General features: G+C 42.3%; 1 protein-coding gene across 1 annotated transcript; it reads left to right on the top strand.

Moving 5' to 3' along the window:
* Window positions 1-2,595: 2,595 nt before the first annotated feature.
* Window positions 2,596-15,600, top strand: ggt1a (gamma-glutamyltransferase 1a). The gene is made up of 12 exons (XM_074669959.1): window positions 2,596-2,768; window positions 2,857-2,987; window positions 3,076-3,165; window positions 3,453-3,645; window positions 9,790-9,950; window positions 10,088-10,237; window positions 10,674-10,810; window positions 11,010-11,197; window positions 12,718-12,845; window positions 13,261-13,373; window positions 13,465-13,578; window positions 15,303-15,600. The coding sequence occupies exons 1-12, from the start codon at window positions 2,596-2,598 to the stop codon at window positions 15,447-15,449; spliced, it is 1,725 nt and encodes a 574-aa protein (XP_074526060.1). The 3' UTR covers window positions 15,450-15,600.
* Window positions 15,601-19,406: the final 3,806 nt, after the last annotated feature.

Here is a 19,406-nt window from a genome sequence, read left to right as displayed (position 1 = left end):
AACGCAGCTGCTCTAAGACATGTCTGTAATGTGTAACGTTAGTGAATCCTGGTTGTGTCCTGCCAGTCATCTACCAATCAGAGCTAACGTAACCTCACTCTTCATTTATTGATAGACTCTCAAGTTTGAACAGACCACTGCAGAATAACTGCTGACTGTGGGTTGGAATGAACATTAGCACAAACAGTTTAGCTCCTGTGTTAGCCTTTAGCTAGGACTGTATCTCTCCTGTTTATCTTTCTTTTGCTCTTCTGTCCTTTTTCTGTCTGACAGTTAGGCTTCTGTGTCCACCATCACTACAAAATTAATCACAGAAATCGTTTCCAGCAGAGAAAAACACAGATGTCTCTTCTTTCTACTAAACTTCATCAGCCGGCGTGGTGTTGTCATAGAGACCTAGACATGCTGTAAATCAATCCAGTTCTGCTCAACCCGACCTGGAAGCTAAGAAGTAGCAATTTAAACTAACCCTTTAACCAGTAATATTGGTGCTGATAATCTCATTTTAGTGTGGATTATGATCAGGCAGATATCTAGAAGGGAGACTTTTTCAAGATCACTTTCAAACTCCTCACAGCTCCTTTAAATGTACAATGAACATACCGAAAATGTGTACATTTGTTTGTGACATGGTAAAAACACTGTAAGATAAAATCTGGAGCCTGTGTGAAAATGAATCTCCTGACTTTAGAAATGTCTGCTCCAAACTCTAGGATGAGAAATACGGCTGCCTCCTCTGCTGCTGTTTTAAATGACAATAAAAAATGTCATGAGCAAATGTCAGAAAGAAAGTCAATCTCTAACTGCAGTCATTTGGAAAGATGTGACAGTGATAACAAAGGCAGGCTAGAGGCACAGATAAAGGGGTAAATCAACAGTCTTACATACAGCACATCACTCAGCTCATTTAAAGCGACAGGAAGCAGAAAGATATTCAGGCAGCTTGTTGTCACTGCTCAGAGCTGACCATGTACCAACAGTCCAATTCTGCTCAAGGACCTTCAACGCTCTCCTCACCCTCATTTCCTTTCCTTTCTTTACAAAAATAGTCATAAATAACCTCCCACAGCACCGCCACAACTCTCAGTGACCTCATCACAGCTCTAAAGCAGGTGCAACCGCTTTCATTTTCAAAAGGTCACGAGCAGAAAGCTGTGTGTGTGAACACATATCTGTCCTCTGACTGTAAATCCCTCCACGCCTCTGTAAACACATTTATCAACCCTCCATCTGTATTCCCAGTTTATAATTGCAGCTCACACAACAAAGCCGTCTTTCATTAAGGCTCTGCCTCCACCGTGAAAACACATGACATCACCTCGCTGTGTAATGCGGTCGTCTCTCTGCTGAGAGTGTTTCTGCGGCCTGTGATTCACCTGTCGCTGAGGAGCAGCGGCGGCGTGTGATTTGATTTGTTGCTGAGTGTATGGGCGCAGACAGGCCTTTCCTTTTATTGTGTGAAAACAATCGGGAAGGGACACAGAGCGTGGAGAGTGGGAGGATATCCCTCCACCTATCAGGCTCCAGCTGTGGGAAATAAACATGAAGAAGCTCCTGCTGATTTTTCATTAAATATGCTGTTATTATTCAGAGCGACAGGAACATGAGCACAGAGAAAAGCTGCTGTTGTCGGCCTCACACAGGTGTAGCAGCCCCCGTCCTCTCTGAATCAGCTCTGTCTATTGAATAAACTCCCCTCCTCGGGCAGCTCTGAACCTGAGAGATCCAGAGCAGGATAGAGGTGATTAGATTTAAACACAATCACAGCGGCAGCAGCAGAAGCAGCATCAGCCTGCAGGCTCCTTTGTCCGTGGTCTATCAGTGCGGCCTCCAACAGGAGTGCTCTCTGATTTGGCTCATGTACCACTGACGGGTATTTGTCGAGAGGCTCCCATCACAGACGCTGCCAGCTTGGACCTGTGCTGCTGGGCTCAGTCTCAGGCATCTCAATCGGTGTGAGGATGCCTGCAAAATAAGCCAAATAGAGTCTGACACGGTTACCGGGCACGGCAACGCTGCCGGTGGAGCCAATCACACGGAGCCTGGAGTCAGGGCTGAACGCAGCCTGCATCAGCAAACAGATCACTCTCACCTTCACTTTGGCGAGCCTGCCAGATTGATATCAGAGCGAAACGCAAGGTTAGAGAGGAAACCGGAGAGTTTCTGTGCAAAGTGAGGAGGCAGAGGCATCCATCATTTTGGGAAAGTGAAGTCTACTTTTAAAGAATGATCGACTGAGCCACAGCACTCTCTGTTTGTGTGATGAAGTGGCTGCACAGTTTTTCCTTTCAAATTAAAAACTTCTTCCTGCACAGCCTGAGATCTGACAGCTCAAACTTGTTTATGACAGAGGAACGATCATATGACCTTTGCCCTCCATCATGTCACTGTCTCTGCTCTTAACTCTGCAAAACAACTCCAAATAAAGCACATACTTATTATCCAGATACTAGTCACACCTGAGGATGACGCGTCATAACTCCATAACAAAAACAGGTCAGCTTTATGGCTGACACAGACAAAACTCTACGAGACACTCAGATGTGGAGCAGAAGCTCTTGATTCTGGACTGAAGGATCTTGTCTTGACAGGAAAATGGTTGGGAAGTCCCTGATTGCGGGTCTGGTGGTCCTCGCGGTGGCTGCAGTGAGCCTGTTCCTCGGGGTGTTCATGGGCTTGGAGAAGAATAACACACCTCAGCCCCTGGACCACTTCTACTCCAAGGCTGCTGTGGCTGCTGATGCCGGCAAGTGTTCAGAAGTGGGGAGGTAAAAGGACTCACACATGAGAAGCTAACAGTTTTTCTTAAAGTGACATCTAGCAGTGCAGCATCTTCAATTTTTCTTGTAACTTCAGGGACATTCTGAAGAAAAACGGATCAGCCGTGGATGCATCCATCGCTGCCTTGCTGTGTGTCGGCCTCCTGAACGCTCACAGCATGGGCATCGGAGGGGGCCTCTTCTTCGTCATCTATAACGCGTCCACAGGTGAGTGTGCATCATTAGTCACAACGTCTCAACAGCGTTACCTGAGCAGAAATCATGCATGAGTGTGTCCTCATTTTCTGCTCATCAGGGAAGGTGGAAACCATCGACGCCAGGGAAACAGCGCCCATGAACGCCACTGTAGACATGTTTGGCAACAACACCAAGCTCTCTCGAACAGGTACGATCTGTCTGCAGGCGCTCCTGTTCCTGGAGTTCTTCCCAGACACAGGAGGAGAAAGACTGAGTCAATAAAGTTGGTTTTATTGTCCTCTATTAAAATGTTGCAGCTACTTTAACAAGAGTGTGTGACATTGTGTCAGAGCTGGAGAGAGATTTAGAGCTGGACTTTAACATGAAGTATTAAATCTTTACGTGTGTGACGCTGTGCCTGTAGAGGTCTCAGAGACAGACAGTCTGCAGGATGGAAGGGAGTGTGTGGGATGACTCTGTGTTTCTACATGACAGGTGGACTGTCCATAGCCATCCCTGGGGAGATCCGTGGTTATGAGATGGCACACAAGAGGCACGGCCGGCTGCCGTGGAAGGACCTGTTTGAGCCCAGCATCGCCTTGGCTCGCCATGGATTCCCCATAGGAAAAGCTTTGGCTCACGCCATCTTTAAGAGCAGAGAGTCCATTCAAAAGGACGCCAACATGTGGTGAGACAGTCAACACAGGGTAAACTAACTGTGGGGCCCCAAATGTAAAACTCCAGTCACTGTTTGATAGGCCACATTTTTAATTTAACTTGTTTTCTTTGATTAGAGGCAAAAATTTATGCAAATCAGAATGTTCTATATACCTGTAAAAAATGTGTACACATGAAAAATAAATCTAAATCTGAACTAGTCACTAAATCTAAATCTAAATGTTGGATCTAAATATTTAGTTATGATGTTAAATCTACATAAAAATACTACATTTCAATGTAAATACTACATCTACATCAAAATCCTAATTTTAAGTGTTTTTAACATAGACTGTATATAGAGTGGACAGTGTGGCTCTGCCATTTACCATTGTACGGTTTTAAAGCCAAAATACCCCCGTCACAGGTGCAGCCATTGTAGCAGTTTTGCAGCCAGAGTCTGCGCAGTAGAGACTGTGAGGGATTCTGGGAGAATCTGAGTTGAGCCGGGGGGCAAAAATAATGTTTTTTTTTTCTTTCAAGAGTCTAATCACTTCTTGACTCTACCCCCTGACATATCTTACAGTCCCCCCCAAAAAATACTCGAGAACGGCAGTGGCGTGGCGTGGGGATTTTTTTTGAGGAAGCCAAGTGAGAAAAAGCCTCTAATCTGCATTTTTTTTTTAGGGAGTGGTACATAAAAGACTATGTTGCAGTTTGTATATCGCTATTTCATGTAATGGAATGACCTGTGAGAGCACCCAGAGAGCACTCATTTTACTTACTTTGAACACCGACACACACCCTTCACTCTCACACCCTCAGTCACTCACTCACTCACACACGTACATTATCCTATTGACTTATCTTAAACATCGTATTAATTTACTCAACCGCCCGCTCAAACGCACAAGCGGCCACTTCATGCACATTGCTAATGGGCTAATCATCCTGACTTCATGCAGTCTGAAAAAAGAGAGGAAGCATGGCTTCCCTTGGCCTCCGGGAGAAAACGCCACTGGAGAACGGCAGCTATCAGTCATCGTTAAATGTGACGAAAAACCTCGTTTTCAACCTCTTATAACTGATGAAAACTAACTCTTCCGAAAAAAGAGGACTTGAATACAAGACAGCCAAATAACATTTTCGAATCACCACAACAATCAGAGGTTTTTCAAAGTTTTGATTTAAATTTTTTTAAGTTTGACCACAGCCCATCTGGAATGACTGGAGAGCCAAACTTTTTACCTATACTGCAGCCAGCCACCAGGGGGAGCAGTTTACCTGACGACCTCACTTTGAGCTAAGCAAGATAACGTCCATTTTTTTTTTCAACAGTCTATGGTTTTTTATGTCAAATCTTAATGTAAATACTAAATCAAAATCTAAATGTAAATTCATTCATTTTCCGAACCGCGTATCCTGTTCAGAGTAGCAGGTGGCTGGAGCCTATCCCAGCTGTCATTGGGCAAGACAGCCTGGACTGGTCCCCAGTCAATCATAGGGCTGACACAGAGACAGACAGACAACCATTCGCACACAGAGACAATTTAGAATGGTCAATTAACCTGGTGAGCATGTTTTTTTGGACTGTGGGAGGAAGCCGGAGTACCCAGAGAGAACCCATGCATGCACAGGGAGAGCATGCAAACTCCACACAGAAAGGCCCACCAAGCTGGGAATTGAGTCGGTGACCTTCTTGCTGTGAGGCTGCAGTGCTAACTGTTGCGCCACTGTGCAGCTCTAGATTCAAATACTAAATCTAAATCTAGATGTCAAATCAAAATGTAAACACTTACCAATGTGTTAAATCTAAATCTAAATACTGGATCTAAATCTTAATGTTAAATTGCTCGCCAAGTGTTAAGCTAAATGTTTAGAAATTATGCAAAGTAGGAAGATCAGCGCCTTTCTTCCACAACCCCCTGCAGTTGCCTCAGATCACGTGGCCCTGCCCACACCACTGACTGCTGTATTTAGATTAAACATTTAGATTTAGATTAGGTGTTGAGATTTACATTCATTTTTCGTGTGTACACATTTTTTACAAATGTATAAAACGTTCTGTTTTGCATGAATTTCGGTCTCTAATGAAAGAAAAACAAGCTAAATGTGAGAAAGGTGAACTAAACACTGAACAAAATGTTACCTATTAAACAGCGACTGAAATTTTACCGTCATGGTCCCATAACTAACGACTTTAGTGTCACATTAATGTTTCTATCTAGTGAAGAAGTTGTGATGATATCTGGAAAGGAATAGTTTGATACTGACTGTCCTGGGCTCATACTGAAATGTAAATACTCCACCTACCAGAAGCCTCCTTACGCCTCCATCATTACTTCTGTCCCACTTTATGCTCAAACCTCTTCATTAGTGCACTTTTAAATGCCAGATTGTTTCTCTTTGCCTCTGTCAGTGCCAGGATAAACTAATCGAACCAAACTGTCTCCTCTGATACACACGAGAGCTGGATACTGAACTCCAAGCTCGCTCTGGGCAATTGGAATAAAACTGCTCACTCAGCCCATGATCCAAAAAAAGTTTTCTTGGGCGACGTGCTGCACATGTAGGCCAATTTATGTTTCTTTCTCCAGGCTCAAACAGTTTTTAGTTCATGGACTTAAGGCAGGGCTGAAGTCGAGAAAAGAAGAATATATTTTTAACTTGTTCATTCGTTTCAAAAGAACAAAAGTCCACGGGTTCATTTCACACACTGAGAATTCACAAAAACCAGAAATGACCAAAGAGGAGCCGACTGAAGCCCAAAGCTTATTTCTGCCTCTCCTGTTCAATCCGTATTATGTAACCCAGAACATCAGCAGAACAAGAAAGATAATAACAAAATGAGGTTTTCTCTGCATTATGTTCCCTGATTGAAAATCATTTAATGATGCATTTATGGATAATCTTTATATTTCAAAACCCCAAAATGAACATCTTCAGCTCATCAGGCTGTTGCATGTTTTAACTCCTAAAACTGAAACTCATCAGTATGTTTATGTTGCTTTACATGTTTCAAACACATGTTTCTCTTACATTATAAAACTGTTTTCACAATAACTGTGGTCTAAAAAAGATAGCTAGATGGATACCTGGATAAATAGTTGTGTGATTACTGTGTGGTAAACACTTAAGTATCCAACCAGAGGCTGGCTCTTGGGACAGCTGTGTAAACAGGGAATGGGAAAAAGGGGAAAGGGACTGAGTCCAAGTGTCACTGTGAGCTTTCCCCCTGCCCTGACCGTGAGCTGTTATACAGCCGCATGGCCTGGAGAAAAATATAAGGAGTTTTAAAAAAAAGGTCAAAGTTCAAGATCTGAAGAATAAAAGGATCAGTAGATTCCTAAAACTATCTTTATTTATCATTCAGAAAGCTTTTTTTCTAGAGTTTGATGAAATGGTCATTTATTGTTCTATATTTCTCATGACTTTACAATAGAATGTCATGTATGGTGAAATGTCAACATAGACCTTTCATATTTCTATTTCCTATCAGATTTAGGTGGAATAACTTTTCTCATTTAAAACATTCACTTTAAAAAATGGTAATAAAGTGTCAAACTTAACATCTAAACTTTTAACACAGCTTTTATTTGGCCTTTATAAGATCAGCATCCCTATCAAAATGTCCAACTATTCTTTAATGCAACTTAGATCCAGATTTCACAATCCCCCAGGGAGTTCTGACCCCCAATTTGGGATCCAGTGGCCCAGAATGTCTTCAGGGCTATCAGTAGAGGTAGCACCTCCTAAACAATATGTTCTCACAGAAATATGTAAAATGACCAAGACATAAAACTTGAAGAGATTAATTATTTAAGAAGGGAAACCTAGTTAGAGAGACAACAGTGCTTCAAGTTATTTGGCTGCAGGTGCTGCCATTAAGTGCAAGTTTTATTTATTTATTTATTTATCTATTTATTTTTATTTGTATTTATCTATTTATTTATTTAATTTATTTGTTTATTTATTTATTTATTTTTATTTTATTTTATTATTATTATTATTATTTTTTTTGGGGGGGGGGGGGGGGGGGTACAATAATCAATAAGCCACCTGCATGCAATGCTTCAACAGTATACCTCAATCTTCATCAAACATCAGTAATAGTGCTTAAAAAAATCATAACAGCTGAGTCGTGGTCACACTGGCCATCCAAAACGTACCGTGCCTAAGCGCGATTGCCCCCCTGCAGCGCCGATCCCCAGCTGGAGAGTACGGCCGGCGGTCACACTACCCCAATATGAACCAGACTTTAGCGTGTATCAGACACGCGCACAGCCCGCCTACGTCATCGTGAAGCATCTGTTAACATGAAGCACGATCACATCAGAGTCAGCACAATGAGACACAGAGAGCTCTGCTACAACTTTAGAGACTTTTGGACTTATGGTAAGTCATTTTCGCCCGACACAGCCCTCTAACACCCCCCCTTTGTTTAAAATGATTGTCGAGAGATGCGCTCGCGGTGATTATACGTAATGGATCGCACGCGGTGTCCACGTGCTTGTGCTCGAAGTACACCGTGCCGAAGCCCACCTCTATGAAGCGTGCCGAAGCACGGAAGGGAATCGTGCTTGAGCACAGTTGTGGTCACACTGGCCATTCCAAACGTGCTTTACGGCTGAAGCGTGCTTAGGCACGGCACGATTGGCCAGTGTGACCGCGTCCATAGACCCTCTGACTCATTGTACCTCTGAGGGCAAAGAGGAGAAGGGTCAGCTGAAGTGCACAAGTGTTCCCTGAACAGATAAGTTTTCAGACTTCTCTTAAAGTAGAAAGGGACTCTGTGGATCATACAGAGTTAGGTAATTCATTCCACCATTTGGGAACAACAGAGGTGAAGAGTCTGGCCAGTGATTTGGAGCCGCGCTGGGCTGGGAGCACCAGGCGTCTTTCACAAGCAGAGTGTAGTGGGCAAGAGGGAGTGTAGACCTGGATGAGGGACCCCAGGTAGGCAGGAGCTGTTCTTGTTAATTTTTTGTAAGCCAGAAGAAGAACTTTGAATTTGATCCGAGCTGCTACTGGAAGCCAGTGAAGCGAGATTAACAGCTGGGTGACGTGTGCTGTTTTGCTGATATGTTTAGGAATCATAACATCTCTCACGTTATGTGCCTTACTGACATGAGTTATTTTTCAGTCCAATATAAATGAAGCAAGCTGCGCCAGTTTCACACTGTGATCACACATCTTCAAAAAGCTGTTTTTTCTACTTACAGTGGTGTTGTTTCCACGGCAAGAAGCTTTGATATGTTGAGCAGATCCATCCTTTAATGTAGGACTAACGAGGGGCTAACGAGAGTCTAATAAAAAGCTAACAGGAGGCAATGGGAGGATGACAGGAGGCTAACAGGCAGCTAACAAGAGGCTACCAGGGGGTTAATGGGAAGCTAACAGAAGGCTAACGAGAGGGTAACAAGAGGTTAAAGTTAACTCCAATATCTCTGGAGATAAAGGCCTTTTCTTTTGGCCTCTCAAGAAAGTTTATCGTCTGCACTCATCTTTTCAGAAGTACTCTAATCCAACAAAAACAGATAGGATCTAATCTTTAGAAGGAGTTTTTCAAAAGAAAAACAGGTGACAAAATTAGATCTGTTAAGCTATCCTGCTTTTTACTGAAAACAAAACCTCAGATTTAAAAACTTTCCAGTCGGATAGGAAAGCTTTGAGCTGAAAAATCTGGATATACTGCTCTCCAGCAGAGGACTGGATGTGTTCAGGCTGGGTCGCAGGAACAAAATGTGATATCTATTTTCACAAACAAAACATAATATCAAAACATCAAGCTGATGCTTGAGGTACTTTTTTATTGTTATTTTTATCTTCCTGAATAAATTTGCTGCAGTCTGACAGCAGATGTAGACATGAAAGTTAGGAACAAAAGAAAATGTTGGTTTCATTTCAAATACATTAACATCTTTGAATATTAAATATATTAATTTAAAGTAACTCTCGAAGAGTTCTCAGTTTGTGTGGAAATTGGCGCCCCCTGTGATAAAAGTGAGCTTGATGACTGGATTCTGAAAGCTCAAATCATCCTGGGTTAATCTGATCCAGATGAAACCATCTGAAAACCCAAGTCCTGAGAGCTACTTGTGTTGATTTTACAGCTACAAATACTCAAATGCTGAGATTATTACTGATCTCCTTCTTTTTTTCTTTTGTTTTTCAGTGAAGTGTTTTGTGATTCAGAGAAAAACATCCTGAAGGAAAATGACATCGTTAGATTTCCAAAGCTGGCTGACACTTACCAAAGGATAGCAGAGGAGGGTCCTGATGTGTTTTATAACGGATCCATGGCTCAGAGCATCGTGGCGGACATCCAGGCTGCAGGTCTCATGTTTTTTCTTTCTTTGGAGAGCCTGAAATAAAACGTCTCAGGAACAGGCCTTTATAAAAATGTCTCATTTATAAAAGTAAGCAGTATTCTTCATTTTAAATTGTCTCTGACACCTCTCTGCTCCTTCCAGGTGGCATTATCACTCTGGATGATTTATCAGAGTACCAGCCCGTGCTGAATGAAAACCCTCTGAGGCTTAACGTCGGGGAATACACCATGCATGTCCCAAACGCCCCCTCCAGCGGGCCTGTGCTGGCGCTCATTCTCAACATAGTGGATGGTGGGTAGCCCGGCCAAGCTCCTGAGCAGCCAAGCAGAAGAAAGATGTCAGGTTTCCCCGGGTCGTCCCTGGAATGTTTTCTGCCTGTTTTGGTCGCAGAAAACAGAACTGGGACTCGGTCGTTCCTGCCAAATTTAATTCACCACCAACACCCATCTGTTCAGCCAGAGCCTGTTTATCTGGGCTGCAAGTGAAAGTGGCATCATTAATTTCAAACAGGGGATCAGATATAATGTGCTCATATATGAATGTGGAGCTCAGTCCCACACCTATATCACTGGAAGGTGTCATGTTCTTATTTGAGGAGGGAGTTTAAAGACCTGTCTCTCACTGACATGAGCTTTCAGCGCAATGATGGAGAGACTCATTACCTGAAAGACTAAAAACAGTGGTTCTCCATCTCCTCTTGACATGTTTTTGTGTGGATATTTCACAGGATATAATTTCACAGACACCAGTGTGTCAACAGCAGAGACAAAGACTCTGACGTACCATCGGATCGTGGAGGCTTTTCGTTTTGCTTACGCCAAGAGGAGTCGACTGGGAGACCCACGTTATCTCAACATTACTGATGTAAGCTTTCTGATGAGACCTTGTTTTGAAGAACTTCTGACTTTACCTACTTTAAAATGCCCCTACAAGGACAGGATGTGCACCAATAACCACAACTTTTAGGTTTATATTGTCTGTAAATCTCTAAAGGTCATCAGTTGCTCTGATTTTGATGACTTTTAGCTTCCTCTCTGAGTCTGACTTGTTTTTCTATTCTCAGCTCATCCACAACATGACCTCAGATTTCTTTGCTGACGGCATCAGGAGCAAAATAACAGACGACACCACCCACCCAGACAGCTACTACGAGCCCGACTACTTTGTCCCAGACAACCATGGGACGGCTCATCTGTCGGTCATAGCTGAGGACGGGAGCGCTGTGGCCGCCACCAGCACCATTAATCTATAGTAAGGAGTCAAACTTAAAAAACAACAACAAACGAAACAAAATAAAACAAAACAGATCCAGTTATACCAAATGAAAACACTGGTCCAGATTTACGGAAAAAATTAGCTAGCCAGGATCAGGTAATCAAGTTTACTTTTGTCCTAGATTTTCAAACACACATGGACAGGATCAACCTGATAACAAACATTCTTTGAAGTTTACTAAATCCAGATCACCATAGCTCTAAATGTGACAGGGGGCGCCAAAACATGCACAAACAGAAACATCCTAATAGCAGTTTTTATTTTTATTCTTATTCTTAATATCATTTAAAAAATAAAAAGTAGAATGCCCAAAGTAAAAAGCATGCACATATTTCAGCAATGGGGAATGTTGTGGCACAGGGTTGGGGGTTGGAGTGGGCAAGATCTCAAAACTGTCCCAAGTACACAGACAACAGTGTTTATATTTACCTGCTTGAAAGTTTCTGTTGTTGAACCCAGCCCTTCAGTTCAGAGGTGTCCTCATTATTTAAAGACATATTTATCAACCCCTGAAAGGAACATGTCCATGATTTTTGCTAACTATTTCTTTTACTGGTTTCTGTAAAAAAAAAAAAAAAAAACAGTCACCAAGTGTGGTCAAACCTCCTTGTCCCATCATCACAGACTGAGGAAGTCAAACCTCACCTGTCCCGCAGGAGTCTCTCAATCCCAGGTGATCAGTGGTCAGTTTTCTGCAGTGTTACCTGCTATGTAAACATCAGCATCAGCAAACTCTGCTTCTGACCAAGGAACATGTTCTCCATTAGGGGGCGATATGGAGAAAATGTGTCAGGATGTTTTTATGTCAGGATCAGAATCTGGATTTTATCAGGATTGTGTTTTATATTCAGACAAAGTATTTCTTATCCTGCATTCTGGACTTTTTTATGCACCATTCTTTGTCTTTTGTGCTCCATTTTCCCAACTTTAATCTGTGTCGTGACGTCAGCTGTAAGAGTTGTTGAGTTTCTCTGAATAAACAGGGCTTTAGCTTTATATGAGTAACTAATGCACAGTCCACATGTAGTTTAGTGAGACGTTACTAGATTGACTTTGGTTTGTTTTGTGATCTCGACAGTAAATGTAAATGAAGACATGATTTAGAACATGATTCCTTTCAGTGACATGATAAATACATTGCAAGATGTAAGCTAGTATGTATGAAAATGGCCCTTCGGCCACGATTTGCCCCCAGGCCCTTTGCCTGCTTTAATAGGACTAAGATAATCCTGACTTTGGGGTCAAAATTTCCCAATTCTATGATAAAAAAACAAACAAACATGTAACTCAATAAGTAAACATTTTTCTTTTGGACACTGTTATCAAGATTTGTTTAAGTGTTATATTTGTAATTTGATGAGATAAGGAATGACCAACTGGGTTTCTTCTGCTCTTCAGAGTAAAGCAAACCTTAAATCAGTGGGAGAAAACACTCTCTGTGATAATATGTGCTACCTTTTTGCTAAGAAATGATTCAAAACTGTCTTATTCCCCAGTTTTGGTTCTAAAGTCATGTCTCCATCCACTGGGATTATTTTCAACGATGAAATGGACGACTTCAGCTCCCCACACATGACCAATGGCTTTGGGATTCCTCCTTCACCGAACAACTTCATCCAGCCAGGTGTGTCTGAGCTGAACCGTCACCTGTGTAACAGCCTGGCTCTCTGATGGTTGTGACTTGAGGACATGTTTGTGTTCATGGATGTTATTGCCTGCCTATTATGCCGTTTGGTTTCACAAAACGGATGTCCCCTTCCCCCCTCTCTGCAGCCAGGATGCTGTTTTCAGCTGCTTTTCACTTCATACTGTGTTTGTTGATGTCAGGATCTCTAAACACAATCAGCACCCTCCTCCTCCTCTAACTTAAAGCCTCGCTCTGTGTCTCTGCTGCTCTTTGGTTTGTTTCCGTTCCTTTGAAATAAATGTCAAATGAGCGCGGCCGTTAAATTACTGCCCGGGGTCTGTAAAACCACAGGTCCAAAAGAAGACATTTCCCCATTAAGCAGTCGAAGCCTCTTTCTGTTTATCTGTTCCAGGCAAGAGGCCGCTGTCTTCCATGTGTCCCACTATCATCTTCGACAGAGAAAACAGAGTGAAAATGGTCGTGGGAGCCTCAGGCGGCACTAAAATCACCACAGCCACTGCTTTAGTAAGTCTGACTCATTCGCATGCATCTCCACGCTGCACACGCTCAGGCAAACATTTCAAGTCTTCTCTCTTTTCATTTGTGTCTGAACCAGGTCATCCTGAACTCTTTGTTTTTTAACTATGACCTAAAGAAAGCCGTGACCGAGCCAAGAGTTCACAATCAGCTCAACCCCAACATGACCGTGGTGGAGCAGGGCTTTGAAAAGGTGGGCGACACACGACGATGTGACGAAAAACAGAATGTTGAATATCTAACAAAGGATTTAGAGCTGCATCTATCCTGCTTTTTTAGTCCCAGTACCTGGGTTCTGGTATCTGCCAACAGCACATATTAAGTGCTCATATTACAGAGTGACTGTCAAACCTGTTGGTGAAACAAACATAAAGCATTTGGACTGAATATGTGCCACGTTCACCTGACAAGTCCAGAAAAAGGTCTTAAACCTTCTTAAGTCACGGGACATTAAAAGGCAAATATGAGACATGAAAGAGCATAAAAATTCTCTAAATGTTCTTGTATTTAGACATTATTCTTATTTTAAGAAACAAGACGGGCACATTTTTCTGACCCCCACTGGAAGAGTTTTTTCTCCTTTTTACTGTCTTTGTCATTTTTGCCTTTAATTTCTTGAAAATAGACATTTTCTGGACTTGTAAGGTGAGTGTTGCTCATATTAAGTCTAATAACACAAATTCATACCAAAAACTAGACATTGACACTTCAGTTTTCACAAATAGTGAGAATCCCACTTTATTTTGAAACAAGAAAATCAGCGGTTAATCCAAGTATCTTAGTTCATTCCCTGGTCGCTATGGAAGTCTTTGATTGTATTTAATTTTATAAAATTTGAAAGTGTTTTAGTCTTATTTTTAGTAAAAAAATATCTTTTTAGACTTATTATGAACCACACTAACATGACAAAACCAGAAAAATGTCTAATTCAAGACATTAAAATCAGAAATGGGATGAGAAAAATCTGCTTGTCAAATTTCTTGATAACTTATGATGCAAATATGGCTACTCCTTGGCCTCCCAATCGGGTCGAGGAAGACCAGATTGATTTATGGCATGTCCAGATCTCTATGACAACACCAAACCGGCTGACGAAGTTTAGTAGTGAGAAGAGAGATCTGTGTTTTTCCTCTGCTGAAAACAATTTCTGTGATGTAGTGTAATGATGGTGGACACAGGAGCCTAACTGTCAGACAGAAAAAGGACAGAAGAGCAGAAGAAAGATAAACAGGAGAGAGATAAAGCCTGAGCTAAAAGTTAATTAGCCATTAGCTCTATAACACAGGAGCTAAACTGTTTGTGCTAATGTTCATTCCAACCCACAGTCAGCAGTTATTCTGCAGTGGTCTGTTCAAACTTGAGAGTCTATCAATAAAATGAAGAGTGAGGTTACGTTAGCTCTGCTTGGTAGATGACTGGCAGGACATAACCAGGATTCACTAACATTACACATTACAGACATGTCTTAGAGCATTGCACTGCCATCTGCGCTAAACATTAACGGCTACTTAACTACTTACAAACTTATAGTGTTCACTTGTTGTCATGTTAGCCTACAGATAAGTTGAAGCACCGGGCTGCCGATAGCACTACATGTAGCTGGCTGCTACAATGTTTGCTTGATGTCACATTTCAAACCGTAGCGTTATGTAAATGTACTGATGAATACCTTACCTCGGTGCGTTGTATCTAGAAAAAGTTGTTTGAAAGAAGAAAATTTGTTTCTATCTGATCTCCATTTAATTTAAAAACAAAGACACGCTTTGCTACAAGTCATCACGACAGCGTGCCTGATCCTGCATGTATTAAAGGAAATGATCATTTGTGTTGATTCAGCATCATTTGTGCAATGTTGTCATTTGTACACCTTAACACAGTCTCCATCTGTGCGCCTGTGTGTTGATGTTACCATGGCAGAGTGTCCTGGAGGGTCTGGTCCAAAAAAACCACGTCACACAGCTGCTACGGATCCCTGACTCTGTGGTCCAGGCGGTGGTCCGTCAGGGAGAGCGCCTCTGTGCGGAGTCCGACCCCAGGAAAGGAGGCTATCCAGCAGGATACTGACCATCAGGTCTTCAGGTCCTCTGAGCCTGGACCCTCTCCTCAAAGACACTCGGACAGAGACAGAACACAGATCTGTCTGCACTGAACACACACAGTGTTTAAGCTACGGAGACACCGCTCCACAATGACTGCATTCCAAAACCTCTTTCACTCAAACTCAACTCTTCAGCGATACTCTCTGTGTTGGCATAATCCTGAGCTCTGAAGTAAAGAAAGAGGAGGCACCTGCTTTGACTCCTGTATCATGTCTGGTGGATACAGGTCAGGAAGGTGGTGTTTGAGGGAGGCCCCACACACTTCTGCTCTGTGTAATAAACCTTCAGACCACGACACTGTTTACACATTAGCTCTGAGCAGCTGTAGGTTGTCTATGTTTTCATTTATCATGGCGTCTGAACCAAACCATTGTGACACATTGGACCATCTGGGGGTTTGTTTTCATGTCAAGTTGGTGAAAATCCAGCTGCTCAAAACTAGAAACGTGCAAAAAAGGTATACTGACCACAACTTAGGATACCTCAGGATATGTGCCTGTTTGACCTCAATGTTCGCCCTTATCTCCTCCCTGATGTAAACCAATCCAAACATGCAGATTATTAAGAGTAAACTGACCGTGTTGTTTTCTACTGTGATCCTATATTGAAGCTTTGAAACTGTACATGTTTAATATCCAGTAGAGGTTTAGTGGATGTATAGTGTATTCTGAAAAATACATTTGCAGATATATTTTTCTAAACATGCATTGTTCTTATGCCATGTTTGTTGCCATGCTTGTTATTAAAAACTTTGAACAAAGATGTTATATTTTACCACACAGACCCTCTGGGTATCTCTGTGCTGTTTCTGTGAAATACAATCAGAAGATCCTCCTGCAGATTGGTTCAGCAGCGTTCAGACGGATGATAATGTTGATTAACCTCATTTTAATTGTTGTTTCAGTGCTTCAGGTTGGACTCTGGTCAAAAGAAGCAGAGCAGACCTGTGCAGGATCAGAACCCCCGAAGAAACAGACCCTGTTTCACTTTCACTGTCCAGTGAGTTTCAATCAGCACTTGGTAAATATCACCACTCATGTGTGCTCTCTGAACAAATGGAAACCCAGGTACCCGCTGCACTGACACCGTTTCACCAGCTGTGCCTCGAAAAATAATAACAACAAAACATCCTTCGAAACTTTCCTGGCTCGAAAGATCTTTTCAGCTGCTTCTTTCTCATCTATTCAGGTTTAAAGTGGCGTTATTATTCCCTATGTAAATGTCTCTGCAGCATTAAAAAGCACTTTGCATTCAGCAGCATCAAACTCAGACAGGAAGCTTTCTGAGAAACTTGATGGAAAACAATTAGAGGTTTGAATCCCATGCCAGCAAATTACACCACAAACAGGGTTAAAGCACCACAACAACAAACACTGAACTCTGCTCTCTGCAAACACACACACACACACACTCCAATTTATTATCCCCCTGACCTCCTGAACTGACTCGCAGAGTTTACCAAACATGTAAATAGATCCGTTCTACACGGCTCCACTTCTCAAACCACATCCCAACGAGGCCTCAGCAGACCTCCTCTGTGAGGTCGCATAGTCACGCAACGGAGATATTTACATACAGACTGGCCTGTACTCATGGAATCTATGTGTTTATGTGGTATATGACATGAAGCCAAACACTGCACTTTATGTCAACAGGAAGTTTCGGGGGCCGGCACAGGAGTTAACGAGAGAGAAAAATAACCTGAGGGCTCCAATCAGACAGCCTGCCTCAGGGGACTGTGCATGAGGACAGGAAACACAGTGTGAAGGATCGAGATGTAAGTTGAAATGCCACCTCCTTTCCTTCATTCTAAGAATGCTGGGTAAAATGTTAAAAGAAACAGAGTTTGATGGTTTGTGAATCAGTTTAACTCTACATTAAGCTGACCATAGGATTATATATCAAAATGTTGATCTGAAACATGTTATTATTTCATGGAAACTGTGATAAATATGTATGAGCTGAAAAAGTTATCGTCTAGATCCCAGTATGTGTTTTTCGGCATTTACTGCCCTCTCCATACATAAAACCTTCCCATGCCTGAGGCACTCACGCATCCCCTTACAGGCATTAACTGGCTTCTGAACTATAACAAGATGAACAGTCTTTTTCAGAACATGTGCAGTCCAAAGCATCCTCATCAAAAATGCACTGCAAAAACCTAAAATCTTATCAAGTGTTTTTGTCTTATTTTAAGTAACAATTGTCTTAAGCCGCGTTTCCACCAAGCAGTCCACTTTCAGTTCGTCTCGGTACGGCGCGCTTTTTGTGACGTTTACACTGACTTGGCCTGGAACAGATCCCCAAATAACCAAGACGAGCCATCCCACTTTTTGGGACCCTTTCGTAGACTGAACCGATTAGCTCTCAAAAGGTGGAGCTACGACACTGCAGAATGCTGATTGGTCATTAGAATCGTCACTCCCTGTGTGCCAGCTGTAATAAGGAACGACACAAATCCCTGCCATGTTTTAACCTCTGGATGATTTCAAGAAGAAAAACTGACCCCTTTGGACAATGAGTGGACGACTGAACGTTCCTTAGACAACCGCCGAGGTCCAGACCTTCCTCGGCATCATCGGCGAAGAGGCAGTGCAGAGAGAACTGGACAGGGCCGTGAGGAACGAGAAGGTGTTCTGGCTCGTCTCCGAGTGTATGGCAGCTGAGGGGTTCGTGAGGACTCCGGAGCAATGCTGGTCGAAATGCAAGAAACTTTGCGCTGAGTCCCGGAAAATAAAGGATCACAACAGCCTGAGTGGTGTACAGAGGAAGAACTGGAGATGGTTTGACCTCATGCTGGAGACAATCGCTGAGTCCTACGTTTAGTTTCTTTTTGCTTAAGTGTTCCTGTGTTTCTTGAGTGTTAAATTTGTGCACGGCACTTTTGTCAATTGTTTATTTTGCCGTGTTGTTTGGTAACAAGTGCTGCAGACGTATATACAGCCTTTTTTTTTGTCTGCTGGCACGGTCGCACCTATTTTTGGCAAGCTAACGCTAACTAGCAAATGCTAGCTCCAGCTACCATTCAATGCTGTTTTCTGTGTCGCGCTGCTATGGCATCACGCTACTGTTTAACAGACGCGGCTTACAGCATCTGGCTTACGCACTGCCTACCAGAAGGGGGCACGGGTTGCTGTGGAAACGTGAACGGGATCAGGCTTAACCAGGCTTAACCGTACCAAACCGTGCCAAACCGTGCCAAACTGTACTGAACCGAACAGGACTGCTTGGTGGAAACGCAGCTTTATTATACTCAATATGAGCCACATTCAACTCAAACCACATTCAACAGTTCCGAAAAATGTCTTGCTTCAAGTTGTTTAAAGACAAGAATGAGGTGTAAATTGCTTTTAACGATAAAAAATCTGTCAATGGAACAAGAGAAACTAGGATAATGTCTTAATGCAGGTAACTTTTCTCTTGTTCCATCAGCTGATTTCCTTTTACTAGTCATAAGCAATTCAGATCCCCTTTTTTGTCATAAAATAACTTGTAACAAGACATTTTTCTGGACTGGTCAAGTAAATGTGGCTCATATTTAGTCTAAAAAGACATTTTCTCTTGAAAATTAGACAAAATTACTTAATAAGATTTCAATTTTTTGCAGTGTGAAAAGAGAGTCAAATTTGTTTTTATCAGGCCACAGGTCAGTTCTCCACTTCTTAGTCATTTTAAATGGTCCATCTTAATAGGATCATGTTTCTTCAGTCTTGCTAACCTGCATCTGTGGATTCAGCCACAAACTGTGTTCACAGATGAGGGTTTCTGGAAGTGATTTTCAGCCCATGCAGTGATTTCCACTACAGAGTCATGTCTGTTTTTGATGCAGAGCAGCCCGTGAGTCCTAGGATCACATCCAGGTTTAAGTTTTTCTATTCTTCAGGTCTTTAATTAGCGAGGACAGGACAATGGATGAGGAGAA

Source organism: Halichoeres trimaculatus, unplaced genomic scaffold, assembly GCF_033239565.1.
Source record: "Halichoeres trimaculatus isolate MK-OKI-2021-1 unplaced genomic scaffold, fHalTri1.1 fHalTri1_scaffold_5, whole genome shotgun sequence".
Classification (NCBI taxonomy): domain Eukaryota; kingdom Metazoa; phylum Chordata; class Actinopteri; order Labriformes; family Labridae; genus Halichoeres; species Halichoeres trimaculatus.
Note: the sequence above shows the minus strand (reverse complement) of the source record. Positions and strands in the feature narration are given on the sequence as shown.

What these genes read in the sequence shown, in the direction of transcription:
- ggt1a (XM_074669959.1), top strand. Translation starts at nt 2,596, where the DNA reads ATGGTTGGGAAGTCCCTGATTGCGGGTCTGGTGGTCCTCGCGGTGGCT. An exon ending in CACCAAGCTCTCTCGAACAG is followed by an intron (nt 3,166 to 3,452) that starts GTACGATCTGTC and finishes TCTACATGACAG; the next exon opens with GTGGACTGTCCATAGCCATC. An exon ending in GAACAACTTCATCCAGCCAG is followed by an intron (nt 12,846 to 13,260) that starts GTGTGTCTGAGC and finishes TATCTGTTCCAG; the next exon opens with GCAAGAGGCCGCTGTCTTCC.